General features: G+C 37.9%; 1 protein-coding gene across 9 annotated transcripts in view; it reads right to left on the bottom strand.

Moving 5' to 3' along the window:
• Positions 1-1,356: 1,356 nt before the first annotated feature.
• MYO6 (myosin VI) overlaps positions 1,357-20,074 on the bottom strand; it is a 109,544-nt gene continuing 90,826 nt past the window's right edge. For 5 of the 9 annotated variants that reach the window (XM_088137851.1, XM_088137847.1, XM_088137854.1 and 2 more), the window contains exons 28-35: positions 18,791-18,951; positions 17,387-17,416; positions 16,990-17,028; positions 13,759-13,862; positions 11,778-11,909; positions 10,299-10,325; positions 8,390-8,611; positions 1,357-7,589 (exon numbers count right to left, since the gene is read on the bottom strand). In XM_088137851.1, the coding sequence (XP_087993977.1) occupies positions 7,390-7,589; positions 8,390-8,611; positions 10,299-10,325; positions 11,778-11,909; positions 13,759-13,862; positions 16,990-17,028; positions 17,387-17,416; positions 18,791-18,951 (915 nt within the window). In that variant the 3' untranslated portion in view covers positions 1,357-7,389. The remainder of the gene's footprint in view (positions 7,590-8,389; positions 8,612-10,298; positions 10,326-11,777; positions 11,910-13,758; positions 13,863-16,989; positions 17,029-17,386; positions 17,417-18,790; positions 18,952-20,074) is intronic. The other 4 variants (XM_088137868.1, XM_088137863.1, XM_088137870.1 and 1 more) reach the window with 4 other exon arrangements.

Here is a 20,074-nt window from a genome sequence, read left to right as displayed (position 1 = left end):
GTTTTCAAGGCAAGGTGTTTCGGAAGTGGTTTGCCAGTGCCTCCTTCCTAGAGCAGAACCCAGCTGGCGAGCGCAAGAGGAGGAGTTTCCGTTGCTTTGCGCCCTTTTCGGGCGAGCGCGGTTTCGTGCTTACCGGCAACTGCTCCTGACCCCTTTTGCAAGGCGCCGCCAGCATTTTTCCTCCCACCGGAGTGAGAGTACCCATTTATCTACTCATGTGAGTTTTCGAACTGTTGGGTTGACAGGAACTGGGGAGGAAACAGGAGCTCACCCTGTTAACGCGAAGGCTGGACTTGAACTGCTGAAGCGTCGACCATTTCTGGCTGGCAACTTTCAGCGTCATTAAGCCGCTGTGCCACCACGTCCCCTGCATTAAGGGCTGCATTAAGAAGATACAAATACCTCTTTGCTGTATTTTAGTGGTTGCCCAGATTTTGACAGCCCAGATTTAGTAGCCCTAGTCATCTGCATGAGATAAATTGGGCTTAGGGGGTGCTCCCACTGCAGACATAAGATACAACCAAGAGTTACTATCTTAAGGGATACATTTAGAGATATCCCGTTTCATATATATCAGGCACCCATGGTAGCTATGTATTCATGATCACTCATTACGTTCATTTTTGGTTGGTTGGTTGGTTTCAGAGCTATTTTTTGTATGTGTCTATTCATACCAGTTTCTACTTGTGGCAGAAGTAATGTTTACACATTGAACATGACTTAATTGTTCATGAGCATAATTTATCACTGACCAATATTAATTACAAAATATTTGGAGAAGACTATTTTGTATTTCAATAAAGTCATACAATATTTTTCTGTACCTCTAGTTAAATAATTTTATCTGTATCATATCACAAAGATGTCTGCTATTTTTCCAACTTATATGGTTATTTAGAAAAATGTAAGTTTTTAGATAGAGTAGCAATACGAAAATATTTTTAGCATCTTAAAATTAGAGACTATGATTCTGGCTTTCTTTCTCCACCCCCCCCCCCCCCCAAAATCACAGGCTTTCTCAGTATAGCTCAGCAAGTAACTACTAACTTGGTTCATTTGTTAAATATTGTTTACAGTATAACCAGCTTCAGTGGCATTGTAGGAAAAGTACATTAGAGCTTGAGAAAAAATTCTAGAAGAAAAATGTCAATCCTTCCAAAATTCCACTTTTGACTGTTTTTAATTTAGCCTATTGTTTTAAAGTTCTGAAACAGTGTTTCAAAGCCGTATTCCCTTAATAGCAAATGTTTTCTACTTATTTGCTGTAAATGGTAAACCATTGTGAAAAAAGCAAATCTAAGTGTCAAAATTTCCCAAGCATTCCCATTCTTTTTAAAATAAATAATGTTGCAGAAAGATCGACAGAGTGAATTTATTTTGTTACAATCTGCAGAACACAAAGTTACTTGACAAAGTACTTGGAACAGCTTAGTAGAAAATAAGCCAGAGACAAAAGAGGTACAATTACAAATGATGAGTACATTTCCAAAGTAACATTAAGGATCCTGTGCTGTTCAGGGAAATGTTAGTTATATGCAGATCTACAACTGCATGCAAATATTTAGGTACACCTGGTCAATATATGATTCAATGAATCCCTAAGGGAACAGAAGCTGACACAGCCTCTACATTGTACAAAATTAAGCACAACATATTTCTGCACATCTGTATGCATACCTAAGTATTTTGTACAGTTGTTTACCAATTCAAAATAAGAAAACCATTAACATGGCAGATGCAGAACTTTGGACATTATTCTAAATGATTTGATGCTACTTTTTTTAAACCATAAAGTTGTTAATAAGGCCCCAAAAGGAGGTTAAGCTGTTAGGTTTATTGTACATTTAGCCAAGAGACACCAATTCCACAGGTTAAAAATATTCTGACCTTTCTAATCTGTCAGGTTATAATTGTTCTATTTATTTTTAACAACCTCTAAGCAGCTATTTGAGCATCTGAAAACGAAGATAATACACATTACAAAGAAAAGGAAGACTATAACAAAATCTGTAAATTCCAACCAATGATTTTCAATTTCCAGCTAACACTTTCCAGCTAACAAACACTGTTAAGACATAGAAGTTACATGGAATTGTTGAAGTCAAGGTGAGAACTGGAAAACTAAGAAAAATCTCTGCTAGAGCTGTCTGAAAACTGTTCAGACCTGCACAGAACCCACAATCACAGGAAATGACCTACTTAAAATTGTTTTTTTTCAATTTATTTTATGCATATACAATTATCAAAACAACCTTTAATCTTAAAATTAAAAAAAATAGAAGAGAGACAAATACAACTAAGAAAGAAAGAAGAGAAAAAAATCGACCATATGTTATACTTATCAACAATCACTGGTTTACTAAGACCTCCTGAAAGGTTTAGCTGACTTTGGAACAGCTGCCCACAGAACAGTGTTTGCGTATATGATGGTTATCTGCATGAGAGAATTGTCAGAAGGAAATTTTTTTACTGAAATCATCATAAAAGTCAGCATCTCACATATGCAAAGGAAAACCTTAATAAGCCTGAAATATTTTCAAATAAAATGCTTTGGACTGATGAAGTGAACACTGAACTGGTCAGCCATAACAACACAAGATGCATTTGGACAAAAATGGTGAAGCATTTGAAAAAAAAAATTGAAAAATATATCCATCCCTATTAAACATAGGGATGGATCTATTATACTTTGGGGTTGTGTGGCAGCTGGTAGCACAGGAAATATTGCACAGATGGAGAGAAAGAGGGATTTAAGTAAATATCAATGAATTCTAGAAGCTAATGTCCTACAGTCAGTTATTTCAGCAAGGCAATTACCTGGGACATATCTCCAAATCAAGCATGATGTCTTGAAGGAGAAAAAAGGGGGGTAGTCCCCAGAATTGAATGATATTGACAATCAATCACGTAGCGCATGTGAGATCTAAGAATATTTCTGAGCTCTGCAAGGAAGAGTAGGAAAAACATTCTAAAAGCAAGAATAGACAGCTCTAGCCAGCTACAGAAAACATTTGGAAGCTATTCCGCCAAAGAAGGTGCTATAATTACTGACTGAAAGGATGTCCATGCTTTTCCTTATTTTGAATTGTTAAACATTGGCACATCAATATCTAAGCATGCATTTGAATTTTGCAGAAAGACACTGTGTTTAATTTTGTACCATGTACAAGTTACGTCTTTTTGTAGAAAGACATTGTGTTTAATTTTGTACCATGTTGTACACTGAAGTATTGAAGTTGATTAGCAATACCTAAACTTTTGCATGCTACTTTATGTACTTGGTCATGGAACTAGGATTGCTATATCCTGAGATTTAGAGTAGATCCATATATGTATATTCCTCATTTAGCAAATGCAAGCAAATATGATGGCCTGTGTAGGTGGAATAGCCATCACCAAACACTCACTGTACTTTCAAACCACATATCAGCTGCACAAAGTAAATGCATTTATTATCTGGAGGTGTACCAACTTTGTATCCTTGGGGCTTTCACATGAGAAAGATCAAAAATATGCAGGAAGCAATAAGTCTCTAACTTCTGTTGAGAAACAGGCATTTTCAATAATCTTTATGCTGAAATCTCTGGCCAGATTTATATGTCGGGGGCAAAAAAAGAAATGCTATATTAATCTGCCAAACTTGCTAATGCAGTGCGTATTTGAAGGAACCCCAAGTAGGTCAATAGGAGGTAATGGTAGCAGTTAAATAAAGATTATCTAGAAAACAATGTAATACCTATTTAAATTCACTTCCTCCTTTAACAGGGAATTTGGAAAATCTGCATCAAGTCACCAACTCCTCACCATCTTTTATCCCACTATGCTAACCAAGTGATATAACTGCAGACATAACCAGACATACCTGGATCAAATTAATCCAAAATATTAAAGAAATACCATTTGAAAATATGGTCATCTGTTTTAACGTTAGCTATGATGCAGGCTAAGACATTCTGACAGAGTTGACTGAGCAGTCACTCAACACAGTCTATTGTTTTACAAGGCAGTACAATTGTAGAGGATTTTGTGTTTCTCTACAGCAGCAATACTAAGCAGCTTTTCCTCATTCTTCTCTTTGAAAACTACTTTTCCAATCAATATTTATCCATGTTGCATGGATACTGTCATCCTTAATTAGAAGCAAAACAGCTGGGGACTGTCAATGGAGACATGGTTTGCAAGCAAAAGGTTTAACAATTTTCTCTCTTAATTGCTATTCCAAGAAAATTTGCAGCCTCCCCCTCATATTTCAGCATAAAAACACTGTTGATGTAGTTAACAAATGCCCTGCAATGCCTTTAATATAGCCTCCCACTGAAACCAAAGGAACAAATTAACCAAAGCAACAAGCTGGGCTTGATCAATGATGAACCTATCATGTATAACTCAAGTCCTTCAAGTCAAGCTTAACTCTTGGTGATATCATGTAATTTTTGTGGCAGCAATATGGAAGTGGTTTGCCATCATGGCCCCTTTTTTCCCACCTTCCCAATCTAGGCAATAGTCCTGGTATTCCCTGGCTCCCATCCAATACTGATTAGATCTTATCCTGATTAGATTTTTAAGATCAGCCAAAGTCAACTAGACCTTGCCACCTAGCTGGGCACATATCTGGTATTTGCCTCTGCATTATCTAATAAACCATTTTATTAAATTAAATTTAATGTCAGATATATTGGTAGGTGGAGAAATATTTACAAGTTTAGCATATGCATAAACAATCTAGTTCTTAAAAGAGAGCTTATACTATGGGATTTGTGAGCAATCTACAAATCTACAGCCTTTAGAGGCTTTTCATGAAACCTACCAGAAGTTCTTCTGTACAAGCCTGATGCTTTGAGGAACGGAGAGAGAGTGAGCAGGATTGGGCAGATGATGCATATTCCTTCCCATCACAACTGCCCATCACACAGCTCTTTCACAAACTGGAGAAAACACAACTTAAATGCAGAAAATGGTATGTAGGAAGACTGATGTTGATAAGTTCTAATTTCAAAATGGGGAAGAAAAACCACAGATGCAGTCCGATCTCAGCAAACTGGGACAATTTTGAAAACTATCTGGCCACACACACTTCTTGCCTTCTGCAGCTGATCATAAGTTTTTCATCTAGTGATTATTTAATGGAACACAATCTCATATTCTCCCACCGTGATCAGAGGGCTCTCTGGGCAGAGAACACAGGCTTCTAGGCTGTCTGGGTCAAGTTCTACATATGGAAAAAGCATATGCATGATTTCTGGTTTCTTGAACTCTAGCTTAAGAGTCCTGCCTTAGGCATGGAAGTTGGCTGGGCCAGTCTCTCTCAGCCCAACTCACCTCACAGGGTTGTTGTTGTGGGGAAAATAGGAGGAGGAAGGATGATTAGGAATCTTCACTGCCTTATTTATAAAAATAATAAAGGCAGGATTAAAAACAAATCTAAAGAAAAAAAGGTACAAACATCCACTTGAATTCAAAGGACCTTAAGTGGAGTTACACTCATGACTTGGTTTTACATCCCCTTTTTATTCTTTTCTGCTATCCTTATTGTTTGGAAAAGTTATTACTGACAGTCAGAGTGCCTCCGAAATGGCAAGTGATGTAGAAAGGAGCAGAAATCCCTACTGCAAGTTGAAGAGCTTTCACTGGTGAAATATATTTTTAGTTTCAACAATTCTAATCTTGCTGATCATCTGATGGGGAACAGAGCCGACTGAGTTTAGCCTAAAACTGTCAAAGCTGTCTGCACTGTTCATTTGGACTGGTTCATTTGGATCTGAGAATATTTACACATGTGAATACATAAACTGATTATCATTCTCAAGAATCTTAAGCAGAGTAAGAATATTACTTAAGTTTATGAATATGTTTCCTTTTTTTTACCCCCAACCTGGTCAAAACTTAGTAACCACAATAAACTCAGCTCATTCTTCTTTTTAAATTCATATTTGAAGATTTAAAAATCAGAGCTGAGAAATGCAATTAGTGTTTTACTCTAATAAAGGAAAGAAAGCTTCTCCTAGTGTGGTCAGCATTTTTTTTATTAGATGACATTTCTTAATTTCCCCAAAGCTCCCAAAACTGTGATAACACCAAGATTTGTTATGCTGACATTAGATTATCTTGCAACATCAACTGAAGGCAACTTAAAACTGTCTGAAAGAAATAATTGCTATAAGTATTTTAATCACCATTAAGGAAACCCTGCCAAAAAGAAAGAAAAAGAAAAGCCCACAAAGACTGAACTTGGGAGATTAGCAACAAGAAAAGATCTATTAGATTAGGAGAAAAAAAAAATACTTGAACACTTTGAAGTTAAGCCATTTGAAGCAGCATATTGTAATTAGAAATACCAGGGCTCTGCCATTTCGTCAAAAGCCAGAAAGAATCCACTTAATCCATATTCATTTCAGTGAAGCACAGAAGGACAAGTTCAGCTCCCCTATATTCAAATTCAGCTTTGCTGGCTTAACACATGAAGTTCATTTCTCTGGTGATTCCAGCCTTAAATATCTGCAGAGAGATATATTGAACCACCTCTGTGAATTATATTTAACTTTGACTAAGAAAGGATTCCCAATAGAGTTATGACAGAAAATTAAACATGAATGGTCTGAAGGAACCTGTTTTGTAAAAAATAAAGTACTTTAAAAAAGAAAACACACACACACACATGCACAACTGCTGAAAAGTGCATCAAACCATTTCAGTTCTGAATTGCTAAAGCACTTCAGGCTCAAGTTTTTCTGTTCTCCGTACATGACACCCGGCAATCAATCTTAAGACACATTTTCTCAAAATGCTTGTTTGCAAGCGACATTGAAGGACTGCCTTTCACCTTATAAAAGTCTGCTTTAACTTCTGTACATAAGATGTTAAGAACATTAAGGCCTCACAGTTCTAGTTAGCCTAGTGTGGAGAAAACAGTGCATCTTCTATCTTGTGGAAATTCATCTTCTAGATAGTACCTGGGAGGTGTGCTACAGAAGACGAAATGCCATTTTGGGTAGTTCTGAACTATATTTTGGTAGTGTGTTATGCTACATCAGGGGTGGGGGTCTCTAGTTCTCCAGCTACTGCTGGACTTTCACCCCACAGCATTGGCTATGTTAGTTGGGGTGGACAGAAGTCGGAATCCAGCAACAACAGGAGAGCCATAGATTTTCCACTCCTGCTCTGTATTACAGTATTATTGGTATTACCATATGCTGACCCAAAGCAAACTACACACTTGACGGAAACAAAAGTTTAGATTTTGAGGATGAATGAGCTCACTACACAAATTAAAACATTGAAAGTACAAACTAAAAATCGACACATTAATAAAATCTGTTTATATTAAACATCTCTACATGATTATGGAATGTTAAAAGTTCCTCTGTTACTCAGAAGGTGCAAAATAACTATTTATTTCAACAAGTTCTGCAGCATAGCAGTTGCATAAGTCGGCCGAGCTTGTTTGGTCTCAATTGCACTTTGAAGATACTGGATTCCACCATAGCGTTCCCAAAACTCTTCAAACTGCCGTGGCAAAATTTCAGCGCCCCGCTTACGAGTCAAGCCAGTCTCTTCAAGACTCAGCTCACACATCTCCATATCATCCTTGCCTGAAATGAAGGAAATGCCAGATTTCACAAAAGTTATAATGCACATTGGTTTCCAAGCCTTCCTCTTTTAGTTTTTGACATGTGCAAAATTGAGAATGAAGCTTCAAGAAGAGCTAGCCTCATTCCCATTTCCCAACATATTGCCTTAGATGTAGAAGAGGCGATCTAAAACTATTCAAATTCTTATAACTGCAGCTTATTTAACCATCCAATCCCCTGAGCCTCAAATACTGGGAATCTTTGAGATCCATGATGTGAGAGGAAATACTGGGGCTGCCAAAACAAACTGTAGCCTATAATTACTTTTGGATCACAAGCAGTTTTGATAGCAGAGAATAATAACAACCTAGACAGACACACTTGCATTTTATATCAAGACATTGATTTTATGTTTTTATCATGTTTTATGTTTATACTATGTAAATTTCTGGGAGTAGTTTTGGAGTACCAAAACCCAATAAATAAACAAATAATTTAGCGTACGTTAAGAAAAGCAGTAAGGCTGAAGGCCACAGCTGTCTTTGAAGGGCCTGCCTTGGGCCAGCTACTAGAATAGCTGGTGCTTCAACTAGCTTATTAGGTTGATAGTGGAACAACTTGCTACTTCTCTCAAGGGACAATTCACTTCTTTGATTATCTGATTCTAGATTCTTATAAAAGTGAAGATAATCTTTTTGAATAAAACAATATTTTGCTCTGCACTATAGTTCAGATCTTGATTTATCTTTAGTACATTTTGTACTGAAAACAAAGCCTACTTTTCCATCTTTTTAAAAAAAGAAAATGAAACACATACTAACCAGCCACTAGCAAAATAGGTTGCTTATCAGGATGAAGTTCCATTTGACGAGCAATCCATGGTCCATCGAAGTGCGCATACCACCAGCCTTTTTTCTTATTCTGAGGATCCTTGTATTGATCTGCTGGGCGGATGAAAGGAATTCGGAAATATCGCTGTTGCCGGTTCATTTCAATCTCCTGCTGCTGTCTAACAGACAGTTGCCTTGCTGGGTTCTGCTGAGCTATAAGGAATAACTACAGTTAAAATTTGTCACCAAGATCAAAACCATTCCTCACCACCATCACCTTTAAAAAAATCTGTGCAGAAAAGTAGGACAAGTTCGAACATACGTTCTGTAAAGAGAAAACAGTGAAAGGAGATCTTGCACTGGCCACAACATTTTTTTAAACCAACATGGATTTAATTTTATCAATAGCAACAACTGTTTGCATCATGGATCCTAGCTGATGAGTCTATTCAATGAAATAAATAAGCTGGGCAAAAGAAAAAAGAACATAACAAATTATTAAATGTACACTATAGTCCCAATGGCAATGGTCCAATTAAAAAGTGTCTATGTAAAATAGTGCTGGAATATAATTTTCAAAGTATATTTTGTACAAAGCAAGTCATCTCCCAACCTGGGGTGAAGTAAAAGGATGATAAAAAAGAATAAGACATAGGTATAGATGAAGAGAAAGGCAGCACTTGAGTCACCTGCAGACCCACATTAAAAACAGAAAAAAAGGAATTTTCTGACTTTTTAGATTTCAAATAGGATATTAAAAATGCAATGTTGTTGTGGACAATTGCAGAGAAAGCAGTTCAGTAATACAATATTTGGGAGGGCATGGCATACTTTTCTTTCTATTCCAGTATGTGGAAAGAACTAACAATGAATAACTTCAACTATAAGCCAGATAATCATAGTTAATAAATCTGGTTTTGGATTTTAGTTCAGTAAAGAGGGATGAAGCTATGGTCACATCAGATTTGTTTATTTGCCCTCCTTATTTCTAGATAGGCTGTTGATTGCTGGAACAGAAGAAAAAATATGTTCAAAATATTGTGTTTATATATACAGAAATAGCAGTTTTTTATCCTGCTGTAAAAAGCAACATCTGTGAAAAGATTTCCCATCATTAGTATCAGTAAACAATAACGCAGCTCATCCGTGAAAAGAAAATGGGCAAAAAAGACCGTTTCATATTAACTAGCCTTCAGTCATAATTATGTATCAGTTGACATCACAAATCTAAGTAATGGCCCACGTACTTTTATTTGTAAAAAATCCTGAATCCCCATTGGTTTTCAATTGATTGATTTGCTAGGTAATTTATCAATTTCTATACATCATCTCCCAACACTTTGCAGTTAATGGAGACTTTGGCTACCCGCTGCCTGAATTAACACATAGGACGGTGAACACCGTGAGCCCTTTGCTTGGCACTTAGCGGTCTTTTTCCCCTCATTCTTATGCACAGCTGCCCTCTCCCAAAAGATAATCAACATAGTGAATAAAAGCACTTTCCTTGCAAAGGCAATTATTTTCTCTTCCTAAAACAGGCTCCTAAATGTTAGATTTTGTTCTAAAGGTTAGTTGATTAGTAACAATTCCAGTGTTTTGCTACAATGGAGAAAATACTTTCTCCTGGCAGAAGAAAGGAATTTAAATTAAACCAGTATACAAATTTTTTATTCAAATAAATTATTCCTTTCTGTAAATAATGCCAATATTCTTAAAAGAACCTGAATGTCCCCGCTGGCCAATGTCCTTTCCAACAATTCTTTAATTGTATTTAAACAGCCCTTACGAGTACTTCTAAAGAATCAATTTAATAAAACTGTAGCGAAACACAATTATGTTAGTAAAGTGGTACTACTTTCCCCTTTTCTTTCAAATTAGCTGAAATAATCCCCCCACTTACTTGAGTTGTTCAAAAATGGTGCAAAATCTGAAAACAAAATTTAATACTGAGGATACAAGAGAAAACGATTCCATTCAGCAATAGGGAAAACTCCCTTTTCAGGGGTCCAGTGAGTTGTGGCTTGATGGCCACGCCCAGCCACCCCGGGGATGGCTTCAAAATAAGAGACCAATGGAAGAGAACAGGAGCTCTGTTTTTAGCTGGAAGGGTGCAAGGCACAAAAAAAGCTTTGCAAGCAAGACTTGAACTTTTTATTTTTTATTCTTTTTTAAAAAGGAGGAATTTAGCCAATATCAAATAGGAAAGGACAAAAATAATTCCATCATAAATTGCAAACTAAAACCTGTAATACCATCTGGGAAAAACAACAAAGACAGACAATAAATTAAAAAAACATAGTTCTGGAGGTTTAAAGTGGTCTCTTCTCATTATACTGGTTATTTCAAGGACTATTAGAAATGATGGCTAAACATTACATCCATTATTAGGAGCTATATACGTTGGAATAGCAGATCTTAAGAAACACAAGGGAAAGTGTGCTATTTGCTCCCATCCTGCTTGCAGACTTCCTACAGGCAAGGTAAACATTTGGGAACAGAACGCTGGATCAGATCAGCCTTGGACAGTTCCAACAGGGCTCTTACGGATGGGCAGGAATGGCCCAAATCCATTACTTAGAATTCGTGTTACATCCTGTTTCCCATTCTCCCTACATTCATTCTCAGAAGCTAAGAGATCTGGTCCAGCCACTCCATTAAATTCTCTAGTCCCCAAAATCTCAGTCTATCTCAGCAACATGTACAACAAGGCCAAGCCATTTCTTAGGAAAAGTCCAATTTGCTGCCCTGTGTAGTATCTAATACAAGCCATATGCTTCCTTAATTTGGTGTGCTGGCAGCACAGCTACTTCCCTTATGAAACGGCATGGAATAATCTGAATTAGACATGCCACAACAAACACTCTTCTATTTGAAGATTGTGATCTGTACCACCTGTAGGCAGCGAGGGTGACTATGGATACCACTGTGTCCACAGACCTTTTCCGTGGTTCCTGCCAAGCTCTGTGGCCCACCTGAATTTTATTTAAATTCTTGTAAGAAGAAGAAATTAAGGGTCACCTGGTCTGTAGCAAAACAAAGCCACAAACATCTGGACAGCACTTGGTTAAGCACCAATTACTACTATATGAGTAATATACTGCTATACGTCTTTCTAAACAGCAATACTCTATAACTAGCTTTATTCACTAATCCACCACATTTAACCAGGCCTTTCGTCTTTGTCCTAGAACTGAGACTATCTCAACCTGCCATGTATCCAAAGCTGTTCAGATAGGATGCTGCCTTTGAGACCATTTAGTCAAAGTGGTAAAAACAAGCATCTCAATATTTCCAAGAGACACGTGCTCACAATGCCATTTCCCCTCCGCACACACACCCATTTTTTTGGGGGGGGAGGGGAATTAATATTTTCCCTTACCATAATCAGTCACTGATTTGGGAGCCCGCTGTTCCATTTCGACATTGCGCTTCTTGTTCTTGGCTTTCCAGGCATGATAAACTTTAAGCCGCCTGTGAAACTCTTCTCTGCAAGCTGCCAGCAATTCAATATCTTTTACCCAGCAAAAGCACCAGGGATGGAATAAGTGAGAAATAAGTGAGAAAAACAAATAGGTGAATATGTTTATGAATTTGTTGACATGGAAAAAATTAGTTCAGAGCACCTTATATTCATAATATTACATATATACAGTGTGCATAAACTGATAATTTGTACAAAAAAGGAAGGAGTATTTTCTAAAGCTTGTATTCTTAAAATACCCATTTTGTTATTTCCAAACATATTTAATTATTCTGCTATGGCCAGGCCCTTTCAGAGATCAAGAAAGACCAGGGCCTCTTCCAGCTTTTGAGGACCCAGGTCATAATCAAAATGATGTGTGTGTTTGTATGTTTATATCTGAGACATTAGAAACTTTGCTGCTTTTACTTGGTTGAAGTAAAAAAGCACACACCCTATTGTCTAAATATGGGATCCCCTTTGAGCCTGAGCCCAGCCCAACTGATCCTCCCCCTCCTACTGGATCTAGGCATATATGAGGAAAAAGGGACTTAAAGACCCAGAGCACAATCCTTTGATCCCTGTCCAATGGCACCTGTGCTCAGCTATGTGGTGCAGAGAAGGCTGCAGCCTCAGAAGTTGGAAGAATCAAACAGAAGTGTTTCCTGATTTTGTGCACCCCCTCCCCCCGCCACACACACACCCTGCCAAACTCTGAAATAGCCAAAACAGAGATATCATGATTTGGGGCCTCTCAATTTCAACCTGATTAATGGGGCAATTTGGCAGTGTCTGTATGTGTGTGTGTCTTTGAGTCAGTTTTGATTCCTGATGACTGCATGGGCAAGTCTATGCAGTGATCTTGGCAACATTTTTGGAAGTGGTTTATTATTTATTATTGCCTTTTCCCTAGTAATTGGTCCATAGTCACCCAAGACAGAACTAGAATTCAGTCTCTCAGTTTCCACCCCAGTGCATTTAACTACTACACCAAAATGGCTCTCAGTAAGGCAATATATCTACCTGTCTAATTTCCCCCTATTTATGAGCTCAGTAGCTGAGCACCTGTTTTGTCTGAAAAAGGTCCACTGTGTAATCCCCATCACCTGCAAGTAGGGATGGAAAGCCATGGCCAGACAGCGTGATAATACTGGCTAGACTCACGGATTGATTAGGTATAAGGCCTATCCCTGTATTCCTCTACTTAGAAGGAGACTTAATATCACATCCAATTTAGTATCAGCATGTTTTCCCTTTTTAAAAAAAAAAAAATAGGAAATGAGGGTAGATCTGAACGGGGACCCCATCTTGGAAAAAAAGGAGGCTTCAACACTTTCAGCAGGCTCCTTGCTTAGTCTGGATCTCTCAATCTTGAGCTTGCAAGGACAACCCTGCAAAAGCTAGTAACATCTGATACAAGCCATAGAAGCAGAATATAGCCTTCCAGGTTCCTCTCTCCAACACTCCCAGTGACATCTGGAAGAGTGAAAAGTTTTTAGGCCCACGGACTGCACCCCGGTACTCAACTTTAAATGTAAACGGTTGATATTGACCATAGATCAAACTATTTAAAAGTGATTAGCAATAATACTTAAGTTTAAATGTAATGCCTTTGCACTACATTGAACCCTGCTGGTTCTTATATGCAGCTCAGTTCTGAATGTTTTCCACTTCCTTTTCTTTTGACATATGGAGCTGTTTGAAGCAACTTTGCTCAAGGCATTTTCTCCTTTAGAGCTGAGTAAAGAATTATTTAGTGATCCAAGGCCTTGTTTGTTTTCTTAGAATTGCATCAGGCGCTTCATTCTTCACTCATGCTTTCAGAATTCTGTGAAAGAAAAGAGATCCAAATATTGCTATGTCCTGGGATCCCTCGCGCTCCAAGTGTGACAACGCTCACCACAAGAGGTATTGATTGTGTCTCGCAGCTCTGCGTACTTCCACTTGCTAAGGTCATGCTTTTTAACACCAGCCGCAGCTTTGGTAGCTTGAACTGAAGGTCCCCTAAACACACCCAGAAACAAAAATGCAGAAATATTCAAGAAAAGAACAAGCAAGGTCAAGAATGCAAAGCAGACAGGAGGAGTCCCCAAAAAAGACAGCTGCAAAGGCTGGTAATATCCACAACACGCTTCTTAGGCATACTTATTTAAGAGAAAAGGAAATTTAGTTTGTACTTATTCAAATCTGCTTGGAAAAGTATTCAAATTGTGGTCATTTCTTTGCCTAGCCTTGAATGTATTCGAAGAAGAAATATCCATATTAAAATCATTTTAATATGCTTTTCCTCCCCCTCCTTTTTTTAAAAAAAATGTATTGGGGGGGAAGGTTGTACCCTTTCTCTTTCTGCTTGTTCTTTAAATTAAAAGAAATGAAAATAATTTTTAAAAATCCAAAGAAAAATATGAATAGAAGCTTATTCTCAAAGGACTTAGCAGTGCTCCTTTCCCACCTGGACATAAGTTACTTCACAGCTAATACACATGTCTCCATGCATGATCATGTCAAATTCCAGTTTATTTTTTGTACCAAGACATACAACACTCCACAAACAGCAGTCTCCCACGGTATGTAGAGAACGAGGTGCATGCTTCTTTTAAGAACAACATAGTTACCACCTAATGGTGACTAGCTTGTTTCTGAGTGGAATTCAAGGTGCTGATTATTTCCTATAAAGCCATACGTGGTCTGGGACTTGGGTATCTTCAAGTCCATGTATTTTGGGTAGAATCTGCTCATTCAACCCGTGCAGAGGGTGCCTGGTGAGCGTTCCCACCTCTCAGAATACTAGGCATGAAGGGGCTTAGAAGCAGGTACTTGCAGTGGGGCTCCCCTCCTATGGAAAAGCCTGCTCCGGGAGCTGAGGGGGGGGGCTGTTCTGACACCCCATTAAGACCTGGCTATTTCAGAAGGCTTTCATAGACTAGATGAAGTAATTCCATTGCCCTGAGTGGGATGCAACACTATCAATACTGTATTGTGGGATTATTTACCCATTGTAGAAAGATGCATTTATTGTTCTGCTATTGTGTTATTGTTTCTTTGTTAATTGCTTACAGCTGGCTAAGCTGAAGTGGTACAGAAACATGTGCAATTTATTACTTTTTTAATGCTGATTTCAGAGGTTCACAAGGATACATATTCCTAGTATTTTATGGACAGCCTTTCCAGAGCCTGAGGGATGAGACTGATATCGGGTGATGGCTGGATGAGGAGGCAAGGGGACTGGATACATCATGCAAGCAGGATTTTCTATCCTATCCTGGGTTGGGAGGGAGTTATTTATTTCTCAAACTCCTACCTTGCCACAATAAAATGGCTCTCAGCAGCTTTCGTACTGTATAAAAATGGTCAGTTTAAAACTAATTGCAAAAGCCCTCTGAAATAACTCAGTTTTTTAACAGTTTGCTAAAAACCAGCCAGACACATTATGCAAAGACCGAGCTCTCTGGACAAGGCTCTAGTGCTGGGAAAGGTGGAAGAAAGAGAATGGTGACCAGCAGCAAGATGGATAAACTCAGTTACAGTAGCGATGAGTGGACTGTGAAAGAGCTGGAGGAGCAGGTTAGGGACAGATCTACATGGAGAAAATTTATCTATGTGGTAGCTTAAAAGTCTACAATAACTTGATGGTACTTAATCAAAAACTAGAAGGGAGGGAGCTAACTTGATCTTCATCAGGAGGTCTTCAAGCAGCCCCCCTTCTAGCTTCAGCCCCCCCCCACCCCCCCGGTTCTCAGAAATGGGGACTTTAAGAGGTTTTTCCCTGGATGTTCTAATAGGTTGGGCTGATCCTGGTTGGAGAAGGTAGTCCTGTAGGTATCCTGGTACCAGGGCTTTATAGGTCTTTTCCTGTAGCCTAATAGATCATTAATTTTTAGCATCCCTGGTTGCAGATAGTCCTGGAGCTACAGGATGTCCAGATTTGCCCTGAAGTTTTTTTTTACTCATATCCCAATACAGCACACTGTTTGTTGATATTCATCCTTGCAGCCTGCAACCCCAAACGTTCATCTCCTGCTATTTTGAATAGCCAGCTATGTTTTTAGATGGGAGGAGAAAGGAAGTACACGTTGGAATAATAATACTCTCAGCTTCCTACTCTCCAAATGTGTTGGGCTGCTTTGCCTATCAGCCACAGCCAGTGTGGTCAGAAGTTCACAGCATCACTCAGAGGGCCTGGGATGGAGATATAAAGCTGGGTATCATCAGCATATTGAAGGTATCTCACCCCAAACTGTCAGATTGGATCACCTCACCCAGAGGCCTCTATTTGATAATTCCTGGGATATTTCCTGTCAAATACAATTTGACAGACAAGATGGTCATAGGGGAATATCTGAACACCAGCATGCACTCATCTTGGTCCATGCATAAAAACATGTTTCCTCTTTAACTCCAGGCATCAAACCCTGTATCAATGCACATGTTGAACAAATGAAGCTGCATAACTTTTAATTAGCAACTCAAAGATCCCACAGTTTCTAGTAATGAATATTAAATCCCAACATTATTAAAAACAGGAGTATCAGATGCTTGCCACTTGTCTATTAGTGCTTTATGTCTTGTACTGCTTATAATTTTCCACAGCCTGATGCCCTCAAAATATATTGGACATTAACTTCTATTTTTTTCAGAATAGCTGGTAGCTGCAGTTCAGCACATTCGGAAGGAACTGGTTGAGGAAGGCTAGCCGGGAGAATGCTGAGAACAAGAAAAATTTCAAATTTGTTATTTGTCAGGAATTCAACAGATCATTTATTTTTCATAGCTGCCTACAGAAATCAAGAAGAAAAAAGATTAAGAATTCTAAATTTGGAAATGCTTGATATCACATCCAAATTTTAAAAAAGAAGAGAGAGCAAATTATTGAAATCCATGATCTAGCAGAACTTTATTAAAAACTAATTCCTATTCATGCCATTCATAAATCTAATAGTGAAATTATTAGAAAAGAAATCTAATTTTTCCAAATTGGTACTAAATTGGTGCAGTGAATGAATCTTAATTAGAATGTATTTATTTTGAAGAAATGAATTAAATGGAATTTATCAATTATCTTTTAATTTATCTTATAATTATTACATTTGGTGATGAAACTGATTTATTTCTAGCAATCTGTTTCACCCACCTAGACAAGATTTCTGACATTTCTATGGCCATTTGTTCCCTATAAAAACATGAGAAATGTATGTTAGGGAGTGGGAATGCAGGATTTAATGGATTGTTCTAACAAAATCAACTGATATATAGTATAATAAATACTCTGAATTAACCAGTTCTTTGTATATACAACCATTCAGATATGCAATATTTAAGTTACAAGGATTTGTATCTACATATAATTGATCTGAAAGACTGATACTCAAATAGGGTGCATTGATTGCGTGCTCAAATTATGACTAATTAGGACAAATTAAAGTAAGGAATTATTTTGCAAACTGCTTTTAAAATGAACATTAGAATAATTTTATCCTCCCACCCTCAATTTGTATGGAATGTCCCAAAAGGGAAAAATGTTTTCATACGCAGTCATTTGACACCTTGTTCCATTGGGTCTGCAAACAGAACATATTTAGATTAGTCTGACGTTCTCCGAAATTGTGCACTGATCTACATTGCAAGATCAACCTGGGTACAGAAATGGATGCTCTTACAAGATCAACAGGAATCTGGTTTCAACAAGTGGCATTAAACATTTATTTAAGCTGCTGAGAAATAGATACATTGACTTTTCCTCCCTCTCACCACCATTTCAGGTTCATAATCATCCCATAAGGTACTTCACATTGTGAGAAGGGGATTGGCTTGAAGTCTCACAATGAACCTTGTAGAACAGAGGCATTGGAACCCACCTCATTTCAATCGCAAACTCTAGCTTTAGCGTCAGCAAAACTCAGTGATGGGAAAATTGCACCCAAATTCATACCCAACAGAAAATAAATACACAAACAAATAAAGAAATGTGCTTAAAAAGTTGCTGCTTCCTATGCCAATTGTTTAGGAGAACTTCTAAGAACTAGGCAAGAATGCATGTGCTCAAATGGTTTAATCCAGGCAGGCAAGCAGGCAGGCAGGCAGGAAAAGCAATCTCTGAGCAAAAATGTTGCCATCATCCATAGATCCACTTACATGTCTTTTAGGGATGCAGTCACAATGAGAATAATATGTAAGGCAGCCTAAATCTTGGGTAGGTTTCCACACTGTACTTACAAATAATATGGTCTATTTAGGTTTGATTTGCATGTTTGGTGAATCCAACCAAGTATGGTTTATTCAATAAATGAACCCTTTCTAAGCTTGATGTATGCATCCCATCATTATTTCTTTTAGCAATAGCAATTGCAAATCTAGCAATTTCTGAGGAGCTAAAGTGGAATGTATCCACACTAATGTGGGTCAGGGAAATTCTCAAATGGCAAAGACACAGATGAATCTCCTTTGTGACAGCCTTGATTGCTTATAGCATGGTACAGAAGGGCACTATTTAGCCTGAACAGGGATGGAGAGGCACAGCAAGATTTGTAAAGGAATTTTTATTTTTTCCTCTCTCCATGAAGTTCAGAAACTGCTCTCCATACCATATTCCCAAATCTTTGACAGAGGACAAGTAGTACAGATGTTTAGCCTAGCCAACATCTGTTATAGCAGCTTTCAAGAAACTTTGGAAGTCAAACCACAATATCCAGAATTGCTTACAGCAATGGCTAAAAGCCATCCTTGTTGGGAATTTGGGGAGCTGCAGCCCCAACATATCTGGATGGCAGGAGGTTGGGGAAAGCTGTGGTGCAGAGTAGCCTCTGGATTAAATGTGTTCAAATGCAGGATGACATATGAGCATGTTGGCTTTATTTAATGAAAGTGTTATTTTCATCATCATCATCATTATAGAACCACCTCTTCCAACAGCATCACTGATAACAATACAATACCTGCGCAAACTCGGGTCCAGCTGAGACTCATCATTGATGAGCTCAGATTCACTTTGGGCAATTCGCAGGGCCAGCTCATGATCTCTGCGCTCTTGCTCCAGAAGAGCTTGTTGCTGACTCGCTTCTGCACGCTCTCTGGCCAGCTGAGCCTCAACTTCAGCCTACAGAGGCAGGAAAAAGATAATTTAATTAAAAGAGCTCTTTCCACTGGTAGAATAGGAGGACTGTCTAGGGATGCTAGACTCAATACAGCAACCTTCTAGTAGCCATGCCAACTAGGAATTCTGGAACTTATACTCCAAGAACATCTTAAGAAATATTCTGTGGTTTGCAACTACAACCTAGCCTAATTATATCCAAATGGTTACTGCTATTGATTCATAAAGCATTACAGTCATAGATGAAGGAAAACTAAGGTTCAAACAATCTTCAAGGTAAAGTCTTCTTCAAGTCAAACTTAACTTCTTCATTAAAAAAAAAAAGTTAACTCTTTCATGGAAATAATCTGCCACTGCCGCCTTCTGGGATTTTTTTTTTTTTTAACTTCCCAGTTTAGCCTTGCATTCCCTGGAATTCCTTGGATGTCTCATATATGAATACTAACTACTAAACTTCCCAACCTAAACAAGGTTGGCCAGGTACTGAGACCTGCTTAGATAGGGCTTGCCTAAGCTAATTTGATCTAAAAGATATAAAACTATAAGGAGTCCAGTCTGACTGATAGTTAAAATTGTACTGCAGACTCTTGTCAATTTATAAATTAGACTGTCAGCTATATCAGAAATAGCCTTGATTTTATCTCCTGGAGGACAGAGGGAAGGAGGGAGAAGAGATTATTCTGCATCATTCATAAGACATCAAATGGTCAATATCTCAAAAATATTTTAATTTATCTTAAGCTGTAGACTTTATTAGTACTGTATTTCTGATTATATTTCTTGTTATTTTGATAATTGCTACTATATGTTGCTTACCACATCATGACTGCCTATTTATTCAGGCTGTAAAATAGCATGTATTTAGAGCATGTATTTAGCTAAATAAACAAATATCTTGGCTGATGATTTTTAGTGTTTTCCTGTGTATGGGTCCACCTCTGGAAAACTGCTGAAAAATAACATAGTTGTTAGCTAAAGACTTTTTTGGGGTGGTAAGTGGACTCAGTAACTCAGCTCACTACTTCTGATAATAATTAAAATCTCTAAGTCCAGTGAGGTGGATGAATAATCAGAGCTACTGAAAGATGAGAGAATTAAATCCTTTAATGCTGCAGTTCCTAGAGCC

Source organism: Python bivittatus, unplaced genomic scaffold (genome assembly GCF_059951505.1).
Source record: "Python bivittatus isolate LINGU-HERP-01145 unplaced genomic scaffold, Pbiv_v1 ctg000020_np1212, whole genome shotgun sequence".
Classification (NCBI taxonomy): domain Eukaryota; kingdom Metazoa; phylum Chordata; class Lepidosauria; order Squamata; family Pythonidae; genus Python; species Python bivittatus.
This window is presented reverse-complemented; position numbering and strand designations above follow the sequence as displayed.